This window comes from Anas platyrhynchos, chromosome 16 (genome assembly GCF_047663525.1).
Source record: "Anas platyrhynchos isolate ZD024472 breed Pekin duck chromosome 16, IASCAAS_PekinDuck_T2T, whole genome shotgun sequence".
NCBI lineage: Eukaryota > Metazoa > Chordata > Aves > Anseriformes > Anatidae > Anas > Anas platyrhynchos.
The window spans coordinates 12827792-12850433 of record NC_092602.1 but is presented as its reverse complement, the minus strand read 5'-3'; the positions used below and the strand labels follow the sequence as shown (position 1 = coordinate 12850433).

The 22642-nt window shown below is 47.8% G+C and overlaps 1 protein-coding gene across 1 annotated transcript in view; it reads left to right on the top strand.

Annotated features, from left to right (window-relative positions):
• The window catches only part of MMP17 (matrix metallopeptidase 17), a 50787-nt gene extending 47721 nt beyond the window's left edge, over positions 1 to 3066 (top strand). The window contains exons 9-10 of the mRNA XM_038187449.2: positions 249 to 506; positions 1426 to 3066. Of these exons, the coding sequence (XP_038043377.2) occupies positions 249 to 506; positions 1426 to 1754 (587 nt within the window). The 3' untranslated portion in view covers positions 1755 to 3066. The remainder of the gene's footprint in view (positions 1 to 248; positions 507 to 1425) is intronic.
• The last annotated feature ends 19576 nt before the right edge of the window (positions 3067 to 22642 follow it).

The window sequence follows — 22642 nt, the reverse complement described above, 5'->3', positions numbered from 1 at the left end:
GTGAGAGGTGTGGGCTCGTTCTCCCTGTGTGGCCATGGGGACCTTCAGCTCAGCAGCCTGGCACCAACCCAGCCGCTGTTCCAGGGCAGAGGTTCCCCGATGGGCTGCTCCCCTCTGACCCCTCCTCCAGTGCCAAGAGCTCACCCTGAGGATCATCACAACAGATAACAAAGCATCAGCTCGTCTGCAGGGGAGGCTGGCCTCAGCTGTGAAACTAACGCACTCGTGCTCCGTGCTTCTTTCCTCAGGAGACAGGTACTGGGTGTTCAAGGACAACAACGTGGAGGAAGGATACCCGCGGCCCATCTCGGACTTCGGGCTGCCGCCAGGAGGGATCGACGCCGCCTTCTCCTGGGCCCACAATGACAAGACTTATTTCTTTAAGGACAACCTCTACTGGCGCTACGATGACCACGAGCGGAGGATGGACCCCGGGTACCCCTCAGAGACCATTCTGTGGAAGGGAATTCCGAGCCCTTTAGATGATGCCATGAGGTGGTCAGACGGTGAGTCCGTATGCTGGTTCGGAAAAAAAAGAAAAAAAAGCAATGCCTCGTTCGCACTTGAGATACAGCCCTGTCTGCGGAGCCTGCACCGCTGAGCCCCAGATGTGCTGGCACTTTCCCTGTCTAAAAGCTGCAGAGAGGGAGGCAGGCTTTGAGCCAGAGCTCCCTCTGCTCACTAAAAGGCATTGTAAATTCAAGCAGGTAACAGAAATATCCTGGGTGCTTAATAATTTGATTTTACTAAAAGAGCACAGTTGATGTTGTTTTGTGGCAATTTTATCTTAATACCTGCTGGTTTGCTTTTCACCGAATCTGTTGTTGTTGGATTTTTTACCTAGATACATGAGACTGTAGACAAAAATATTTTTAAAGGAAGTGTTTTGCCCAGACTTAGCACTTGTTTTCCAGGGATGAAATTTCTCGGTGGCCCCTTCTCTCTGCAAAGACCACAAAAATATTGTCATAGGAGGTGTTTAAAAGCAGCCATTCACTCACAATAAAGCGGCGCTTCCACAGTTTATTTGCTGGCAACCTAGCAGTGTAACTGCAGCCACTAAACCAGGCACCGGAGGGACGTTTCCAGAGGCTTTCCAAATTTCAGATGCTGTTGGGCATAACTGGCCACCCATGCAGGGAGGATGAGTCAGGCTCAGGTTGTTTATCATCTGCAGCCTCACCATGCCCTGTTACAAGACTGGGATGTTGGTGGTGTGTGTGGCTGTGGGCTTTTAACCCTGCATTCCTGTAGTACCAGGGGATGCATCTGTCCCAGGACCTGCCACAGGAGCCAGCATCTCACCCCAGTTTGGCGGCTCGTGGCTCCATGGGGTGGGAGCGCTCCTTTGCTGCTCCCGGTGCTGTCGTCCTCCTGGGCCACTGTCCCTGCTCATCTCACCTCTGGGCTTTGGTCTCTTCCCAGGTGCAAGTTACTTCTTCAGGGGCAAGGAGTACTGGCGAGTGCTGGACAGTGAGCTGGAGGCCGAGGCTGGCTACCCGCAGTCCATCGCCCGGGACTGGCTGGTGTGCAGCGACATGCAGGCTGACTCCCCAGAAGCAGCCGGCAGCAGCAGGACTGGGGCGCGCTCCAAGCCCGGGCAGCACGACGAGAGCCGCTCGGAGAATGGCTACGAGGTCTGCTCCTGCACCTCGTCCTCTGAGTCCCTGCGGGCCTGCCCCATGCTCAGACTGTCTGCCAGCCTTGTGCTGGCGAGCGTGTGGACAGCAGCACTGGTGTGTGCAGCCCTATGACATCTCACCCCACAGGGAAGGCAGCGTTGCAGTGCTCCAGGGACTGGAGGTGGATGCGGTCCCGTGCCACTAACTGTTGTGAGCAGAAAAACATTCCTAGGAACATGCCGGTGAAGGTTTTGAATTCTCCATGAGAAGTGAACCGTGGTTGTTTTTTTTTCTTCTTCTTCTTTTTAATTTTAGTTTAAAGGTCTAATAACAGATTTTGAGTTCTGCACCTCCTTATTCCCCCATCCAGTTAAAATGAGAGCAGCCTAACATTGAATTTAGAAATGCCCCATATAGATTTGTTGCTTTGGATGTTAGAACACCACAGACGAGGGAGGGGAGTGCTGCTGTGATCAGATGAGGACAGCAGAGGTAGCAGCACCCCAGCAGGAAGGTGGCAGGGCTGTGGGAGCGGTGCAGTAGCTGCGCTGACATAACGTGCACATCCCATTGGATGTACTAGGTAGAGAGAAACTTTGACTCTCCTAAGATTAACTGCAAGGTGGTCGTTATTATGTCAAATCTGCTGTGGTAACTGATGTCTTGGTAACCTGTACCAGTTTCTACAGGTCAAAAACACCTTTGCCTTTCAGAAGGCAGTGCAACTTATCTTTGTGTCCAGGTCATTTGAATTTAACAATTTATCTAATAAACCTTGGCTGCCTACACACAGCTCTCCCGCTCCTCTGCCAGATCAAGCCTGCCACCTTCAGTAAGGTGCTGACTGTTCAGGCTCGGGCGCAGCCTTACCACCACGCAAGCAGCAACTTGCTGAGCTCAGCCTTACGGATGGGATGCGACTCCAGCCATCCCACCAGCCTAATCCCTTCACAGGAACTCCTTCACTCTTGGAGCTTCTGTTTCATGTTGTATTATGCTTTGGAAGGGATTGAGATGTACAGAGTTCAGTTGTGGTGCTGTCACACCTGGCTGTACCATGGAGGGTGGGCTGGGGTGGGAAGGGAGGGATGTGCTCCTCTCAGTGCCTCAGCCAAGGGCTCAGAGCAACAGAGGTAAGGTCAAGAAGTGCATTAGGATGGTCCTGGACTTTTACTTGCTCCTACAGCGAGCCCATGGTGAGCCCTGGGACAGCCTCTTGTCCCCAGGCCTTCGCTGCACTGGCACATCCCAGCCTGCTCAGACCATGGCTCCTGTTTCTCTTCTGAGGCCTGATGCAATTTCGGATCAGGCCCTTTTGGAGGCCCCCTTGGACATCTGTCAGTGCAGGAGGAGTGCACCATTGTCCCATGACTCCATCTGCAGATAATAAATAACATTTCAGTGGCTTTCAATGTTCCCTTGAAGAACATAGGTACAAAATATTGCTGTTGTGTCTCGTGTCTATTGGAATGGACGGAGGACTCGGCAGCCGTGAGCTGAAGGACAAAGCGTCCCCCTGCACCAGGGTCTGGCAGGCCCCTGGATAGCTCTGTGCTCCGCCGAGGATAAAGGCCCTGTTGAATGTCTCCATAAATTCAGCGCGTAAAGCAGTTGAAATCCACCCCAAGCGGTGCCTAATCACTTTGTCAACTGCAGTGTGTAACTGCGCTAGGTGACGTCCACTCCAGGCCCCCCTTGTCCCCTCTCTGTTCCTGCTGACATGGAGAATGTCCTGCTGCGCTGCCAGTGCAACCTGCTGGCCCACAAGCATGCTTGCAGTGGTGCCAGTACCCAAAGTGCCGGGCTGAAAGCTGAGGAGGACATGCACTGTGCCGCCGTCACAGCCCTGCCTCTAGTGCGGGCCCTGAGCTGGCAAAGCCGCCCCATGGCCACAGTGAGCTCCAGATGCGGGATGATCGCATCCCAGGACACAAATGGCAGCTGGAGAGCTTCCCCGGGAGGTCACGGGTTCACTGTGGGGCCAGAGGGGTCAGTGCTGCCTGAGGGTCACTGCCGGAGCCATGCAAGCAGATGTCCCTGGCACAAAGACACCACTGTACCGAGAGCTCTCGGCAGCAGGCGTGGAAGGAGCCGAGGGTTTGGGCCGTGCCGGGGCATCCCTGCAGTGTGGGTGGAGGGCAGGGTGGCTGGATGGCTCCTCCAGCCCCAGGAGGATGCGGAGATGCCTGTGGAGGTGGATGGGGCCATCGTGGTGCTGGGCAGAGCCCCCTTAAAACAGCGGGTTTGCCCCCCCATGGGGCTGCTGCGGTCCCGCCTGGTGGGGTTGAGAGCCCCGAGCATGCCAGAGGTTAAAACCACCGGGCCAAGACCACTGGGCAAGAGGGATTTTACCCCAAACCAGAGCTCGGCCTCGGGTGAGGCCTGAAGCCGGCCTAGCCCGGCCCCGCCGCCAGCGGGAGGCCCCGGCGCGGCCGCCGGAGGGCAGCAGAGCCCCGGCCGCGGCCCGGCGCCACGGAGAGCGATGGGGATAGCTGGGGGGAGCGAAAAAGAGAAAGGGGGAAGAGGAAAGGGAGAAAGGAAATGAAGAGGAAAGGAAAAAAAAAAAAAAAAAAAGAGAGAGAGAGAAAAAAAAAGAGAGAGAGAGAGAAGTAAACAGAGAAAAGGAAAAGTAAAAAGGAAAAGAAAAGGGTAAAAAAAAAGTAAAAGAGAAGAAAAAGGATAAAAGAAGAATAAAAAATAATAATAATAAAAAAAAAAATAAGAGAAAAAGATTTAGGAAAGAAAATGAAAAACTAAGTTGGGCAGGAGCAGTTTTCAAATGCCAAAGCCATGTCCATGCCTAGATTTAAAAAACAAGAATACCATTAAGTATAATTTATCTCGGACAAGACCCAGTGTTTAACAGCTTGAAAAACACAAAGCTGTTGAGAAGGAACTCCTCTTTACTTGCTGATTCAAATCATATGTCACACTTGTGTGTAACAGAAGGCTGCTGCCTCCCGAAGCCCCAGAATAGCTGAGGGGATGGCTGAACCCTTATCTCTGAGGGCTTTTCTCAAATGCAACTTTCTGATCTACGTGTATTGATAACGAAATTTCTCTCCTCAACCCCAAAGTTTAATCAGCAAATGCCCCTGCACAGCTGTGGGCCAGGAGAGCAGGCCCTGGGGATCAGCCCCATAGTTCAGGTGGAGCTCTTCCAGCCGGTGCCCCCTGCCAGGAGGTGGGTAGGTGTTCCTAGCCTCTTCTTGCCTTGCCACAGCCCCTGGAGGTGCCTTCTGCTTCTCAGATGGCAGGCTAGGAGAGGACAAATCCCAGAGCTGCCTCGAGCCCAGCCACCTTGCTTTTTCCATCTTCTCTGCCAGGCACATGTGGTGCATGAGCCAGGCTGAACCCAGAGCTGCTGGAACAGCAAGCCCGGGGGATGCCTTATCCAGGCAGGGGGACTCGTCCTGGCTCTCCGTGTTCCAGCAGTTCCTGGTAAGCCCAGTGCTGTGGATCGTTTCCTTGCTTTTCCCTGAAATTTCTAGACAGGGGGAGTTGGCTGGCCCTCGTGGGGCTGTAACAGGCCAGGAAGGGATTTAGGACAGCCAAAGCAGGGAGTACATGGCACTGCAATAGTCTCTAAGAAGGCAAGTTTGTGCTAAGAATAGGAGAGGCTATTAAAGCTGGATGGTATGTGGAGGATTTCTGTAGGCATGTGCTGGGGCCGTAAACTGGGAAGCAGTCTCCTGCAGTACAAGTTATTACTGGCCTCGTGGTACCAACAAGATTATTACAAGAGCTGCCAGAGCAGTTCCCTGTCCTTCACCCAAATTTCTGGTGTTTGGTTGGGAGAAAAAAAAAAAAAAGAATAATAAAACAAAATCCCAAACCTCTGGCAAGATTTATCCTGTCAACAGTGAAACTCTAACCTGATGTTGGGTTGCCAGCTCTGGTGGACTTGTTCTTCAATAATATAGAAGGTATCTGGGATGTGTTTTTTTTTTTTTTTTGTTTATGTGTGTGTGTTTTAATGGGCTTTGGGCTTGACTGCACACCCAAAACAGTCAAAAAATAATAATAAAATAAAAATAAAAAATAAAAGCCCAGTCCTGGCTTTTGCTGGAGACTACTGTCTGCTCCAAGCAGCTTTCAGCAAGCACAGCTTGGCAGAGGAAATGCTGGTCTTCTGCATCGACAAGGCCACTCTGTTGCGGTGGGGACCAGATGGGGAAAAACACTTCCAGGGGAGAGGCCTTCCCACCCCACATCTGAAAAGCCAAACCCAGCCAGTGTGTTGTGCAGCTGGAAACCTTGGGGGTGAGAGGGTCTCACTTGGGCTCAGATGTTCAGTGTGTTCCTGTCTCTTAGGACAAGAGGTGATTTGAAGGTGGGAGCACCTGTGATGCCTGCAGAAGCCTGACTGTATGCAGAACCCCTCCTTTGAGCTTCAGAGGGTGGAAGTGCCCTATTAACTCAGCTGTGCTGCACAAACCAGTGTTCTCTGACCTGTGACATGCTTCACCTGTGGAGCAGGACAGGGAGCTTGGTGATAACAGGGCAACTCGATGACAGTGTCTCCCTCCCATCTCCAGCCAGTTTGGAGAAACTGATGACTGGCAATTGGGGATCTGGGGCTGTTTTTGTCTGGTGAATATGAATTTATGGTGCTGGGTGGTCTTCATGTGGAGCCTCTTCATTGCCAGCTGTGTAAAAGCATCTTGCATCCTGTGGCTCCTCTGCTCCTGGGGACCCAGCCTCCTGCTCCAGGTAGGTGGGGGGGCAGCTACATGCTGCACACATCGGCTCCTGTGTATTGGCAAGGAGGCAGAGCCATAGGACGGGTTTGTTTGTTTCTGAAGTTGCCAAGTAATGGGGTAACTGTGGCCAATGAAGGCTTGTGGTCATGAAATTATGCTGGTGCCTTGAAACCCTGCCTTCAAACAGAGCTCATGGGGGGGGATTTCCCCAGAAGCACTGGTAGATCTTTGTCCCACTTATTTGCATCGCTGTGCTTGAACTTATCTGAAATGTCATCATTATGCTCAGCCCAGGCTTGTAACTGCTCTATTTTTCTGAGCACATAAAAGTAAAGGTGTTTTGCAGCAATTATCTGCTTCAACAGTCCCTTTTTCCACTGCTGTGTTCATTTGCCCTTCTTTTCCTCATTGCCATGAAGTCCTGCCCCCCATCACAAATGTGCACAGCTCAGGCTGGAGTTGACGGCCTGTTAGGAAAGATCCCAGAGCTCTGCAGGCACCTGTGGTTAGAGAGCTCCTTGCTCCTTTGTATAATGGGGGAACACCACCCAGGAGAGGACAGCAGGCTCTCAGCCTGTGCTCATGAGGATCTCAAGCCCCATATCACTTGTAGCCACCTTCTGATGACCCAGCCTGGGAACAGAAGGCCAGGAGTGAGCAGGACCGGAGTGCTACTGGGCCACAACAGTGTTCCCAGGCTGCAGTGAACATGGGTCTAAAGAAACAAGCAGAGCGGAGCAACTTCACAATGATATTGGTTGCTTGGCTGTCTCTTCCTCCTGAGGTACCCACGTACCTGGAGAATTCCTGCTTTTCCTCACCCTGGGTCTCAGAGGGGTGTAGATGTCTCTCCTCAGAGCATTTCAAGTGCTCAGCAGCGCTTGCACAGCACCACAGTGTCTGTCTCCCTCATCCAGATCCCCATCTCCCTTTTCTGATGAGGAAGATGTGAGAGGGGCACTGAGGTTCCCTTGGCACGGGAGTGTGGCTGGCAGGGGGAACAGCAGCACACCGAACACAAGTGAGAGGCCCAGCCCAGGGCCTGCAGCAGGCAGGAGCTGAATATGTTGGTGAATGAGGCTTCTCGCTGGGTCCTGGGCCTGACTTCACCGCTCTGTGGCTTCCTCCATTACCTCTGCCCGCATGGGATGTGGTCAGTGCAGGGGCTGGGTGTTACAATGAGAGCTCGTGCAACAGCTCAGAGCTGCTCTATCAGTAGCAAGCACCACGTCTGGGCTCTCAGGATAGCTTTAAAGAAGAAACTGCACATGGATCCTCTTCTAGGTTCATAAGAAACACAATGCCTTGTGTATGCTGCTGAGTCTTGCATTGAAAGAGAAGGGGCTGACAGCAGCTTGTCAGGAATGCACTTTCTTCAGCTCTGCTGGCTCTGGAAGGCTTTCATGAAAATGTATAACTGCGATAAACAAGTGAGGCCAGAACCCCTCTAAGCAAAAGCCATGCTTGGGTGGGCAGAGTTTCGCAAGGTCTGTGCTAACCCTCCCCTGCAAAGCACATGCCAACCACTCGGCACATCCCGTGCTGGAGGAATGAACTCATGTCCCCATCGGCCCCCAGCTCCTTGGGGTGCTGCTGGGCCCCACCTCGGGGCAGCTCTGCCAGGGGAGCCAGCCTGCTGCTGCCCCGAAATAGCTTCGTTCTGGCAGTGTGGGGTGGTGGAGCCCGGCTGCTATTCTTAACCCTTGGGTCAAGCAGGGTAGCAGTGATGCAATGGAAAAGCTTGGTCCTGTAGTCCCACGTGTGGTGTCAGTGGGGCTGTGAAGTGCAGCTCATCCATCAGCTGCATCCAGACCTGCATCGGGCTGTCTTTCGCAAAGGGCAACGGCCCCAGTGCTGCCGTGCCCCTGGGGCATGAGCAGTTTCTCATTAGCAAAGTGAAATGGTCTTCAGCATGCTGTGATCTGATTGTTGTGTGCATCCTGGCCAGGTTTCCTCACCTCCCGTGCCTCAGTAGGGGCAGGGCTCCATGCTCGGCCTTGTCCTGCCTGTCCCCTCGTTGCGGACATGGGGACTGCAGCTGTGCTTGCTGGCACCTCCACGGACCCTGGGCAATGCCATTCAAGGGTACAGTCCCTCCTTCCATAAGTAGCTGGGGAATGACTGATATGGGCTGGCTTGGCCAGTGCTCACCAGGAGCCATTGATTCCTTTGCAATTCCTGGCTCCTTGGGTCCCAGCAGGAGGCCGCCAGGAGAAACGGGCATGACAAATATCCAAAGGGGCCACATGCAGTGCTCCTGGGAGTGCTCTCCAGCTCCACCTGAGCCACACAAATACAATTATGGCTTTCAGTTTTAATTCAAGCCTGCTTCCTACTTGCTTTTCCATGTTGCTAAGTGTGAGCAAACACCTGCAAATGGGCTCCAAGAGGCAAGAACTGTCTGGCTGCCCGTCCTTGTAGCACACATATCGCTATCTCCAGCTTTGTTTGGGCTTGGCTGGACTTGGCAGGTGCGGGCAGCTGGGGTGCCGGGGGTGTGACTGCAGTGCAGATAGTAGGAAGAAAGCACAGCATTGTTCTGCAGCTGCGTCAGGGCACTGGCCTCACCTGAACCCAGCTTCTGAAGCAGGCAGGTATGGATGGGTGTGAAGTGCTCTGACAAATGCTACAGAATAATTCAGTATCAATTAATATCCATCATAACACTGAGCTTTTGGAGGTGGACACTTCAGGTTGCTCTTCCCAGTGCTGAAAAAGCTAGCTGCTGCAGAAGACCAACTTGTGCAGCTGCTGTGTCTGTCTGAGCCCATTTTTATGGGCAGATCAGCAAAGACAACGCTGCTGCTGGGCTTCCTCCTCTGCTTGTTTCCCCTTGCAGTCAGGAGTGTAGATTTTTTTTTTTAACGGCAGAGCAAAAACCTGTGCAGTCATTAGCCAAGCACAATTCAGGCAAGGTGAGCAGTAGAAATAATATATATATTAATATATACATGTATATATGTATATTTATATAAGAAATTAACTCTAATCTCACCTCTTAGATCTATTCCAAATTCTGCCACTAAGGACTTGTACTCTAAGCTGGTGATGAGCAGCCCCTTCTGGTCACTGCTGTCCTCTGATGGGAGGGCAAGGGGAGCAGCAGCCAGCTGGGGAGCTGAAGCTCTGCAGCAGTGTCTGCCTCGAGGGCTTTCCTCTGCACACTTTGCTCTGCTCTCCAGCTTCTCTCCTTGGGCCACCAGCCAGGGAATCAGACGTATTGACCGATGGGCTGGGTTTGTTTTTCCACAGCCTGTTTGAATTGCACCAGTGCTATTAGCGAAACCGAGCCTGCTCATGGCCTTGGGTTCTGCAGATGGCAGCGACCTCAGCTGCTGCTCCTGGGCTTCTTGCGATGGGTGAACATCCTGCACAGATTTCCACCGTGCCAAGTACAAGGTGACCACACTGTAACTGCTCATACAGATAAATTAGCCCTGTAAGCAACAGCAGTGCTGTGTATTTGGACTTGCAGATGAATGGGGTAAACATGTGCGATCGCGCAGCTGGGGTCACTGAGCTCTCCAGTGTCCCTGCTCTGAAATAAGGACAGGAATGTGCCATTATTCTGGAGGGTGCTACTGTTTGGCTAGTACTTTGCTCTAGTCAAGAGGCATGTGGCCAAGCTGGAGCAGTTTTAAGGCAGGTCCAAGTCTGGACTGCCTGGATGTTTACTTGGAGCTGGGGCCTTTTGGTTTGGCTCTGCGCACACCCACAAGCTGAGGATTTACCCGCTGGAGGTTCTGCCCTGTGCTGCTCTTCCTGATAAACAACCATCCTAGATCTTCAGCCCGATAAGGCTCCAGGAAGCAACTCGTCCTGGCTTGATAAAAGTAACTGTGCTGGTGCACTCGTGGGCACGGCACTGGGAGCAACATTTGCCTCTGCTGTGGGCTGGATTCGGCTCATACCCGGCTGTCTCTATTGCTTCTACCATCCCAGCAAAAACAAATGCAATCTGCTCACATGTATGCTGCAAGAACTCTGCCAGGAACAAAGAGGAACTCAAATATTTGTGTTCAGTTGTTACTCTTTCCACTCAGGCAATACACGACAAGCTTCTGCAGAGCCTGCTCGTGCAGGATTTCCACCATGCTGGCTCTGGCTTCGCAGCCTCACCAAGCTGAAACACCTACAAGTAACAATTGGGTTCTAAGTTGGGGGAAATTACCGAATGTGATTGAAATGCGGCCTTTGCAAGAAGTCCTCAGACTTTTCCTGTGTCAAATGGAAAGTGTCTGCTCTTTGTGCATGGTTTCCTGCAGAAGAGCATTTTCACTACAAATTTCGGAGCTCTGTTACTGATTTCTTTCTGTCCTACTGCCTAGGATGCAAGTGTCAGCCTGCATGCAAATACTTTAGAGAGCGCAGAAAAAAAAAAAAAAAAGAAAGGAAAAAAAAAAAAAAAAAGCCTTTTGTTGGAAAGTCCCAAGCTCAAAGCCATGTGGAGGGCTCCATTTCTCTGGGACTGGAGCTCTTATTTTCATTTGGCTGAGCTGATGAAGGAGCCAAAGAGATTTGTTAAGTAACTAATTCATGAACTACAGATCTCTGCTTCTAGGTCCCTGGGAAGCTGCTATGCTTCAGCACTTGGGAAAGCTGGGAACGGGACGGTGAAATGTTCAAGTGTGAATTCAAACACTGAGCTGCACTGGTGTCACTGGGCCTCTTCAAAGCCGGGGATAAAGGTGGGAAAGGCATATCTGCTTTTATGGGATTTCACAGGCCAGCCTGCCAGGAGTTTGAAGAGGCCCAAGAAAGCCCATGGGGGGTTTTCTGCCTTGCCCTGGGAGCTCTCCTTGCTTCCATGCATCTCGCTGGGTTATTTCTGGAGCAAGACTCTGTAACAGAGGGAAGGACAGTGGATGTTTCTGCCATGGGTACCCCAGATGGCTCTGGATCATGCCCAGAGCATCCCAGTCCCATTGGCCTTTCCTAGCATCAGCCTGGACTGGATGATCTCTTTTGCTTAACAAATTCTGGTTGCTTTCTCAAGTTAATTTGGGATTTTTCCATTAGTTCCACTGTTTTTTGTTTGTTTGTTTGTTTGTTTGTTTTTTGGCTCAGAAATTTCTTATCAGGAATTTGTTAGCCCTGAAATGTAAAGGACTGAGTCTTCGGGCTTAAATACCTTTTATAATTACCTCCTCTTTGTGCTGTACATTGGAAGGTGTCTCTAGTGTTTCATTTTACATAGCATGCAGTATTCCCCTAATTTCTATGCTATAACATAAAGTTAAATCATCTCTACTTGAGCTAACTGAAAAAAATATTAAAAATTTTCAAGAACTTCAGGAAAAAAAAATAGTGTCAGAGATGAGGCTTTTCCTGGCTTGCTTTTTTGTCGTACTCATTACAGGCAACAGAGAGAAGAAGCACTGTTTGTCTGCTTCAGCTGCTGTCTGCATTTCCAAAAAGGATCAATTTTGGCAGGCACTTCCAGCTCCCTGCTTCTTACTGAGGTCACTTCTGAGGCCGCGTAAGAGCTGAGCAATCTCCCAGTAACCTGCTTCTCCAAGTGCTATGTCGTACGCTCCTTCCAGGCTCCATCTGACACTTGAAAATCATGCCTAGCGGGGATATAAGGAAAGTAAATATGAAAACATAGATATTCCAGGCAGAGTGCAAAAGGTGGATAGCCTCTTTGTGGCCCACTTTAGAAATGCTTAAATTCAGTTTATTGGCATGGCCTGACCCCGACATTTGCTGACATTTGAGGCGCTGGGTAGCGGAGGGCTAAGGCCTTTACGTTCCTGGGTCCCTTTGCACTGGCAGGGGTTTAAGGTCAAAGACACGAGGGTGCAGGGAGAAAACTTTGCCAAGCAGCTTTTCTTTTCTAGCACATAGGGAACTCAGGCTGAAAACAAAGCCTTTGCAGAGGTTATGCATATATCATTGTCTAGGTAAAAACAGTTGATTGATAACTGCTGCTGCAATCAGCACAAGGAGTACCGTTGGAAACTTCCTGGAAAACACACGTACACAGCCAACCTGTTACAACGGGCTGGGTGATAAGAGGCATTACACTTTAATGAAGTTAACGTGTAAACAATTAAGAGGCCTTGGCTCCTCGGATAACAGCAACGACAACAAAACCAAAAAAACAGCAGGCATTATGTAAGTCAGCAGTGCATAAGCCGGTCATTATGTGCAGTTACAAAATAGGTTTAATGCCGTCCTTAATTATTGCACACTGTGAACCTGGAACATCCTCATTACTTATGTTCTCCTGAAGTTTTTCACCTCTTCTCCCCTGCCAGAGGTAATCGGACAGATATTCCAGCAGCCTTGTAGTCTTCATTCCCACCATCAAAATAGCCTAATATCGGCAAGCCTGTTAAAAGCTAAAGGGCTGGCAAGAGCTTTGCTAAAGAAAAGCAATGAAAGGCTAGCCTAAATCCAGAATATGGTGTGCTATTCAGGACCTATTGGCAGGGAGGCTGAATAATTCACTGCTGCTGCCATGCATAGTGCTGCCTTTATGCGGGTGATGCTGTGCTGATCGAGGGAGAGCTGGGATGTTTCCTGCGTGATGCAGCCAGGCATGTGCCTCTTCTGTATCATGAAAGAAGTGGCTAACTGATTATAGGGAGGGCATCTGATTCATTATGCAACAGCAGATCCTCTATGATTCAGATAAGAATATACTTACGTTGTTAAAATGGTATCATTTGCTTCAGGGCCTATTTGTCTACAGTCTTTCTAACTGAATCCAACCACAAAGAATTTCTCTAATCAAATTAGGCTGGTTTGACATGAGTGGGTCTGCGGACTGCAACTCATTCTTCGTGACAGTGCTGACTTTCAGTGGCTGATAATGGCTGTATTTTGATAGTTTCTGGAATATATATATTTTTCTGTATTTCTTTGAATGCTGTTGGGGTGTTCTATTTGCATATAAAGGGACCTTTCCTCTGAAGCTCACTATAAGAAAAATTAAACCTCACATCTACAAAGACATAATCCTCCTAGCTCTCATTCATATGCAATGATCAGCATGAGACTTGCACACAGGAGAGAAGATGAGGGTGCACCTTGCTATGGCTGTCCTTCCTGCTCATGTATAATGGCTCGTTTTGTGTCAGCATCATAGGGATAGTGCTTCTGTGCCTCATGCAACATCTGCACCCATACGTGTAGCAGCAGATTTTTTTATCATGGCCTAATTTAGTGTCTCATGACACATTAAACTGATGCCACAGGGGTTACATGTCTTCCAAGCTGATTCTGTTCCTAAGTATGCTGGCTGGCATTAACCTGATCCTCTGCTTGTGCAGGTCAATGAAGTCAGGTTTGCTGCTTCTGACTGAGACTCTAGGTTTGGATACGAGCCAGATGGTAAATTCTCTGGCTATTGCTCTCAGGAGGGTAGGCTGCAAGATCAGACTGTTAGTTTGGTCTTAAAACTTGTGACCTGAGGTCTGTGAAGTGCTTGGAATTCATTTCATGTTAGTTTAGAAGTTTGTTTCTTGACAGAAAAATCTGGTTTTCAGTATAAACCATGAGATCTGGTGGAAGTTATGCCACACAAATCTTAATCTGATAAACCAGAAGATAATTTCACCATCAAGAAAATAAGTTCTTTTAAAACAAACAGTTGAAGTGTTCTCTTCTTTCCCCTTGATGCTACTTATATTGCATTCTTTTGCCTGTTTTTCCCCTTTATCCATATGTCAATTCTGGAGAATAAAATCACTATTAACATCTAACCAGAATTGTTGAAATGATGTAAATTAAACCGGACTGGCTGTGATGTTTTAAATGCAAAATGCATTGCGTTGCTCCCTGGGCTTAGGTCTGTATTATTACAGTTATAGAAGAGAATTCAAACAGGCCATCAAGATGTCAGATATGTTAAGTGTCAGGTTGAGACTGAATACCAAATTAAAAATAATGGAGCACTTTCTATCCCCAGCAAGTCCCCCAGTGGACAAGCTTTCCTCTGCCAATCCCCTTGTGCTCCTCTGGATTTATGCCTGTTTAAGAAGTGCTTTTATGGCCTCTGGTACTGCAGTCAAGCAGTGCCCCCCAGTATTTAATGTATTTCATCCGCTCTACTCTGCAATCCCACTCTCCCCAGTTTACAGAGAGAACAGGGGCATAGAGAGGCTCACCTACACTATTTAGTTTGCCAGTGTGTTACACACTTGTAGCTGCAGAGGTGGAAGCAACCTGTGCAGAGCTTCCCAGGAAGTTCATGGCAAAACAGGGGAACTTGAAGCCACATTTCCAAAGTCCTGGGTGCAGTCAGACTTCCCTGCCCTGTCCACAGGGTCAGCTACACAGCATATAGTTCCTGTTACAGGGCTAAGCAAGTGTATAACCTTTTCGAAGAAGGGGGACCAGTTAATAGTGGTTACAGTATTTTTATCAAATGGTTCATTTAAGGCTACTTTCTGGTTTCTGTCTCCTCACCTAATGTTTGCAGTAGAATATAGGGGGACTGTGTTTAGGTACCAGCTAGTATGAACAGTTTGTTGCATTTGGTTATGCTTTCTGTAATTGGATTATATTAATGCTGCTATTCAAGCCTCGGAGCTGCAAAAAGTGTCCCATCCTAACGACACAACCTCAGCTCAGGTCCCCTGTTAATGAGAGGGTGGATACAACTCTTCCTTAAAAGTTTCTCAAGAGTTGAAAAGATGATGTTGGTGTCCTGCTTGTTATGGTATGTTAATTTTAAACGTGCTCTTGTCAACCAACAGCCCAATAGCTTTCCTTCCCTCTGGGTTTTGTGAGGTTAATCCATGAGTCATGGAACATTTGACTAAATTTCATGAGTCATGGAAAACCTCTGTAGTCTTCATAGTTTTGAATGATCTTGTCCAGTACTGCCAGGTCGAGTGCCTTCCCAATGCCTGGATGTACCATGATTGCATCCTGTGACACTTTATAGTGTCAATAAAAACAAAACTGTGGACAGAGAATTCCTAAATCATGGTTAGCCTTTTTTCTCCTATTTTCATTCAGCTTTATTTTATTATTATTTTTTTTTTTTACTCGTGACTGTACCCTGTTTTACCTGACAAAGGGCAAACAACAGCAGGGCTGCTTGCTGAGACACATACATCTCTGATCTTTAATTGGATGTAGCAATTACTGTATTATAGTTGCTTCTGAAATCAAAGTAGTACAGAAATAATTATGAAAAATTAAGTCTTCAAAGACCTTACCATTTACACAGATGAGAGGAAAAGGCAGGCATCGAGAGGAGTTAAGTAACTAAAGACCTTTCAGAAATGCATCTCTCCTTTGTGAGGCAGGAAGTCAGCAACTAGGTAACTCCAAGCCCAGTCAAGTGCTTCAGCTAAACTGCATTTCTGAGTAGTTGCCTTCTGTATTCCTAGAGCAAAAAGCTCAGATATTTGCTTAAAAAAAAAAAAAAAAAAAAAAAAAAAAAAAAAAAGAGAGAGAGAGAGCAATTAAAACAAACAAACAAGCCAAACAAACAAAAGAAAACAAAACAAAACTTATTTCATTGCTTCCTTGTGCTTAGATCTTCTGCCGTGAGGCATAAGTGCTGGGGTACAGATATGGCCAGGTAGGAGACCTTAGCAAATCTGGCGCATTTTTGTTGTTCTTGGTTTATTTTTATTTATTTTTTTTTTTTTTTAATAAAATGAGCCCAGAGGAATTCAGCACTAAAACTTTTCTGATGCTCTGCAGAAAACCTTTTCCCCCCTCGTTGCTTCAGGTGTCAGTGTTGAAGTACTGTCCCTCTCTGGTTTCCTAGAAACGTGCAAGGACAAGGGATCGTTGCTTTGGAGGATTGCAATGAGTGTGCTGATCCCAGCTTCTTGCTGTTGCAAACAGCAGTGTTGAAACTCACTACAATGTTCATCTGTGCCTAATTTTATATTTCTGTGAGGCAGTCAGTTGAAAAAGCTGGCTGATAACAGGTCCGGAGGAAGGGCCTGTTTTTTCCCAAGCACTTTTTTTTTGTGTGTCTGTAGGAGCTGGACAAGGATGATAACATCCAAGGTCTGAGTTACGCCTAACTGCTCTTCTTGGGGATTTAGGAGAGACGTTCTCAGCTTCTGCCCCAAATTAGTACACTGAAGACAAATCACAGAAAGCAGGAGAGAGCTGAGCATTATGCAGTCTGCTTGTCTAAGGTCACGCTTTAACCTTGCCTGTGTCAGTCCTGCCAGATATGTGCCCAAACTGCTCCAAAATGCTCCCACAGTGATGGTGCTCTGCTGCCTGGGCAGCCTCTCCATGTTGGTCCTGCATCTGGAGAGAAGCCAAGCCTAAAGGCTGAGCAGACGTTCTCTGAAACGTACGACTCTGTAGATTTGAAATAGAAGGGACATGACACTCCTCCTCCTCCTCCTCCCTCTCCTCCTCCTCCTCCTGCCGTGAGGTGAGAGGTTATTTTTAACACACAGATCACCAAACCGAGGGCCGGTGGTGAAGTGTATTGGGGCTGCTGGAGAGGATGTTGTTGACTTTAGACGGTTTTGGAGCAGGTCCCAGAGGAGCAGGCTGCAGGCTGAGTCAAGGCCCATGTCCCCTCCTGACAAACCTCGGCTTCCCCGGGAGCGGCCTGAGGGGCCCAGTGGATGTCATGGACCTGGGTGGGGAGGATGAAGGTGGTGGGGACTGAGTTGTTCATACCCTGGAGGGAGCCCACGTCTTGTAAGGAACTGCACGACGATACCTGCTGATTTACGGACAAGCAGTGTGTGTTTTGGCAAGCAATAGCTTCCAATTAGCCTGAAAACAGACTCCTCCGAGTGGAAGATTTGCAGACTCTCTCTTATTTATTGGCAAATCTCAATTTAATATAATCAGTTGTTTGACAGGCAGGTTAGGTAATGGTCCTTGATGTGGGCAGTAACAGATTTGAACACTGAGTACAGCCCCCAGAGCCCTCTGCCAGCAGCTGAAATGCATCTGATATTAAAATGTAAGGGAACCTATGAAGCCCCTTGCCAGAGCACCTTGCTGAGTACATTAAAACACTGCCTTCAATAATTCATGAAATCTGTTCAGTGAGCTGGAGTCTATGTGTGGGGAGGGGGGTAATAAAACATCTCAGACCTGGCCTGCCAGGATAATTGAGTGGCTGGTTAAATCTCTCAACAGTATTAATCAATAAAGGGGCCCACAGTGTAAATAAATCCTGAATGTAATATGACAGGGCTGGGGAAGTGCATGGAAAGTGATTCTTCCTCTCCTGCATATGACGCGAGGTGCCATACCGCTACAGCAACTGGCATCTGAGTGCACTCCATATTCTGAGTTCCTTGCAGCTGAGTTCAAACATTCAACCTTTCCAGCCATGCTGGCCCATGTTTAGATGTCACCTAAATGTCTTTGATTCAGCTGTGTGTGTGAGGGGGGAGCAGCTGGCTGGGAGCACTGGGGAGTGGATTCTAACTCCGTCATTTAATTCAGTTTCCATCACCAAAAGCCGATGCTGTGAGAGGGAGGATCATTCCCTCTCTCAAGAGTGCTTCACCAGAGCCAGAATGCTGTTTCTGCAGATCCTGTGTGAGGTATGAACAAATACTCTTAACATAGCTTACATCACTGCTGTAAATTTACTTATGTTTTCAGGACTCCAGATAAATTTACTCGTTCAGCCTCTCCAGGAAGGTAATGTGACATGGCTGCGTTCAAAGCACACATTTTAGCATAACCCTGCTGAAGTTCCACTGAGGTCTGTGTTTTACCCTTACTGTAGCTGAGCCAGAATCTAACCCACTTGCAGACAGCTGAAAGAGGTGAGAATAAAAGATGTAATTTTGATTTACTCCTGCAGCTTGTCTTGTATTCCATTAATGCTAAGCTAATATTTGCTTTTACCATTTACGGATATTGGTGTACGTATGTGTTTTCCTTCCACCAAAGTGATTTCCAGTCAATTACTGGACATTCATCTCCTTTACTCCTTCCTGATGAATCTGGTAAAAATTACAGTATTCCGGTTACTGTTGGCTCTGCCCAGATACTTCTGGTTATGCTCAGCTATTAGGCAGTTTGTGGAAAGGAGATGTGTAACTGGTTTTAACGTGTCCAAATTTTAATTCAATTTTGAATCTACACAAATAGTGTCTGCTTTTCATTCATCCTCTTGTGCTAGGCTGTCCATCTTGTTCTGGCTATGAAATACCAAGAAAAGTTTCCAATGAATTACCCAGCAGCAGCACTACCTCTGTGTCCACCAATGACTGTACCACAGCTCATGCTAAAGCTCATCTCAAGGCTTAAGCTTTCATTTCATGTGAGGAGATGTGTGGCCAATTAACAGGCTTGGTCCCCGTGCAGTCACATCTTGCTCATGTGCCCGAGCCTGATAGTTTGGCATTTCCCTTCCTCCAAAAACACGGATATGTTTTCCTGGGTCCTTATCGTCTCTGTGAGGCAGTCATTGTAAAAAAAAAAAAAATACTACAGAGGAGTGCCCTGGAAATTCCCTCCGTGTCTCACAGAACTTTGATTTCAAAACAGAGTTACACAGTGATTTAAATAACCTGTTCTTTATGATCATATCCAGCCAAGGATTCCCCCACACCTTCCAGATATGTTGGTTTATTTCTGTGATGCTTCTGGTCTCTCATCAGACACTGTGGGGAACACTGGGATGGAGTTGCTGTATTAGAAAAGCAAAAACACTAGGTTCTTGGGAAAGACAGCTGTCTGGCCCATGCAGGAGCATCAAGAAGCATGTCGTGTATCTGGCATAGGTTCTCTGAGATGTGAATATGGGTCTTTACTCTGCTGTATAGCAGCAAGTGTAAAATGTTACTTGTCCTACAAGAAATAGTCTAATGGATACATCTTCCACGGAAGCTCTGGTACATACAGCCAAGTACACACAGCAGCAAGAAGCTTGGTGTGTGCTAGCCCTCCATAGAATCCACCCAGCTCCTAAGGTAGGATTTGCAGTCCAGGGCGAAGTCTATGCTGCCCCAGGATACTGGTAAAAGTTAGCTGGTTTAAAAATAGTGTAACTGTACCTACATGAGCTTCATTCGCACCTTGAGCTGCACTGGTTGTGTAGATAGGTAATTTATTCCTTTGGTTGGACTATGATGAAAACAATTATCCCTGGGTGGAAATCTTTATTCTTTGTTCTAAATCTTTATTCTGTGTTTGCTTGTTCTTACACAATTCCTTCATAATCCTGTTGCTTTAGCCAATTCGACAGAATAGAATTGTGTCATAGATAATTACACAGTACCTCTGCAGCACTGAGGTGAGGATGGCACTCTTGGATTCCTGCAGATAGAAATGGACATATTTATGACTGCTAATTAAAACATCATATTGGAAAAGAGTTTCATTTGAATCACCAGAATATCAGCTATCTCACTGCTTGTCTTCACATGTGAATGACAAAAAGTTGCACTAACTTGCAAAAGAATTTCAAGAAAATATTCGAAGGTTTCCCACAGCTGGGTGTATGCTTGTACAGTTCTCCACCCGTCATAAATCACAGCAGATCTTCCCCCAGCCATGCATTAGTAAATTGATCTATATATTCTGTCCCCTAAAGATGAATGCCTCCATCTGAGAAGCAGTTGAATACCTGTTGGTGGTAGTACTTACATCATTAACAAATGGGAGACTATCAGAGGAGAACAGAATTTACATGTGTTGGATGCTGGCCTAAATACAATCTCTCACAATTCTGGACATCGGGGAGGAACTGATAGAGCATAAGTGTTTAATCAGCAAACCACAGTGGAGAAAAAAATAAAAAAAATAAAAAAAATAAAAAAAATCCTACTTTCAATTAAAAAGCTTTTCAGTTGGCCTTCTTTGTTCCAACATGAACAAATGTTTTGTTAATACTATGTGTCTACAGACACTCCAAACATCTCAAAACTGTATTTGCTGTCAAGTGGCATTACGTTTTATTAGTTATCCTTGGGAAGTTTTAAAATCTCTGTAGAAATTTGATGAAATCTTTTCACTAGCCTATTTTTTGGAAGATGCATTTGAGCCATTTAATTGCTACAGGTGTTAAGCTGTCAGTACAAAGATCGTGTAGTGCCTCAGGTGTGCACAGGGCATCCAGTACAGCTTGGTCCTGATCCTTGTAGTGATCGCTGAGTGCCTTCAAATTTCTTGTGCTGCTTTGAAGTTTAACTTTTTCCACTAGAAAGTTACACACTGAGCCTTCAGGCCTGCATATAAACAAATCCACTTTGCTTAAAAGAAAAATACATGGCAGTGGAGAGGAGGCTGACTTTGCTGCCTGCAAAGCAGGCAACTGCATGCAAAAAGCTACCTTAGAACCCAGGTTTAATCAAAATCTGTTTAGGTTGCACATTTTTTTCATAGCCATCAGCACGTGAAATAACAAATAAGCACACACAGTATAGAACAATTGAACAGCGTTCATATCGACTTCCTCCTCTGCCCTAACTAGAACTGCGTGTCTCTGCTGCGATAGCAAAACAAAGGCAGAAGCACCTGTGGTCACCAGAGATTTTACCACAGTTGTTGCAAGAGCAGGCTTGCAAGCCCTGGCACCCTGGCTATATTCCAGCGAAGGGGGGATACAAGATTTTGCCTACCTAGAAATTATCTCAGAAGTTTCAAAACGTTTTCTTCACTTCCTGCCTTAAGCTTTTGCAACTGTTAGGTTCTGTGTTAAAGACAGCAGCTTTGAAACAGCTGGTAAATTCCTGTGTCTGTCACTTGCCAAGTAGCTTTACTTTTTATTTTTTTGTTTTGCAAGTTTTGTGATGTTTGCCATTTTGCTAGTTTCTGAGTTCATTTTTAAATTAACCGCTTGTGATCATTGACAGAAGCCTGAAATTGTGGATGTCATGGGCCTAGAAGTGATAAAGCAAACAAGTATCTTAAGCATATTGTGTTTTTAAAAATGTAGTAAGTTTTTAATTCTGAGGGTTGTCAGTACTGAAATCACAAATATACACCAGGCTCGTTTTGGACTGAAGGCCATTGCAAGGGATAGTTCTATCAAATTTGCATAAAGAACACCCTTCACTCGCACAATTCCCCCTAAAAGCTTAACTCTGCTGGAGTTTGGGGCACAAACTACCACTGATCAGACACTGTGGCTTCTGTATCTGGTTTTGGGACAAGCTGTCATTTTTCCAGATACATTTTAAGTTCAGAACAGCACCTGAACACGAGTTATCTAGCAGACGAGGGCAACAGAGCGCAGGCCAGGCACCGTATCAGCCAGACACTGCCTTTGAGCAAGGCCTGACGCTGTGAGGTGCTGCCTGTTCCTCACTTTTGCCCAAAACAGCGATAACTGCAGCTGTTGGGCGTCATGACACTGAGCACCCTCAGCCCTGCGTGTCTGCAGAGCTGGCCGGCCTTGTGTTTGTTTGCACTGTCAGATTACGACAAAATGACATTTTGGGTGAGCTGACGACATCTGGATGCCATCTCCTGACGCGTGCCCACCTGGCAGCTGCGGGTAGAGGAAAAGGGCCGGGATCCGAACACGGATCGATGCCACACGATTGAGCAAAAAGCAAACCCCACACTGCGAGGCACAAACAGGCGCGCTGCCCGAGACGCGTGCTGTCTCTGCAGCTGGAATAGCATGTTCTGATTTTTGTGTTTTGATAAGGATGCAGATGGGGACAGGGTGTGGGGGCTAGAAAACGGCCCTGGATGTGGGGCTGAGGGCCATTTCGATGCCCTCGGAGGATGTCAGAGAGAAGCAGCAGCGGGCCCCAGGGTGTGCAGCACAAGCCGCCTGTGGAGGAGAGGGGTCTCGGTGTGTGCCCGGCCATTGCCCCTGCAGGGATGATTTTATGGTAAATTTTGAAAAACTTGCCATTTATTTAGTTATTTACATTTCTGAAAGATTTTATTTTGGGGGGTGGAGTGGGAGGAGGCTGCCCCCACAGAGATGTTCTTATGGTAAATTCTGAAAAACTCAATGTTTATTTAGTCATTTGAAACATTTCTGACTTGTTTGGGAGGAGAGAGAGGGGTATGGGGGCCCCGACACTGCCCCCTTAGCAACTTTTTTGTAGTAAATTTTGAAAAACTCGCTATTTTTTAGCCATTTGTAACACTTCTGAAAGACTTTTATTGGGGAGGGGGAAGGAAACTCAACATCTACTTAGTTATTCGAAACATTTCTGAAAGATTTTTTATTATTTTTTTTTTGGAGGAGGGGGGGAGCTGGCAGACGGCAGCACAACCCCCCCGGCTTCCAGCTCCTTACGGGGGGTCACCCGCAGCGGGGCGGGGAGGGGGGGCTCAGCGCCCCGCCGGTGCCTCAGGGCCGGGGCGGGCGGCGCCTTTAAACGCGCCGGGCTCGGCCCCCTGCGCCTCAGGTGGCCGCCGCCGCCGTGCCGGCCGCTCCCCCCC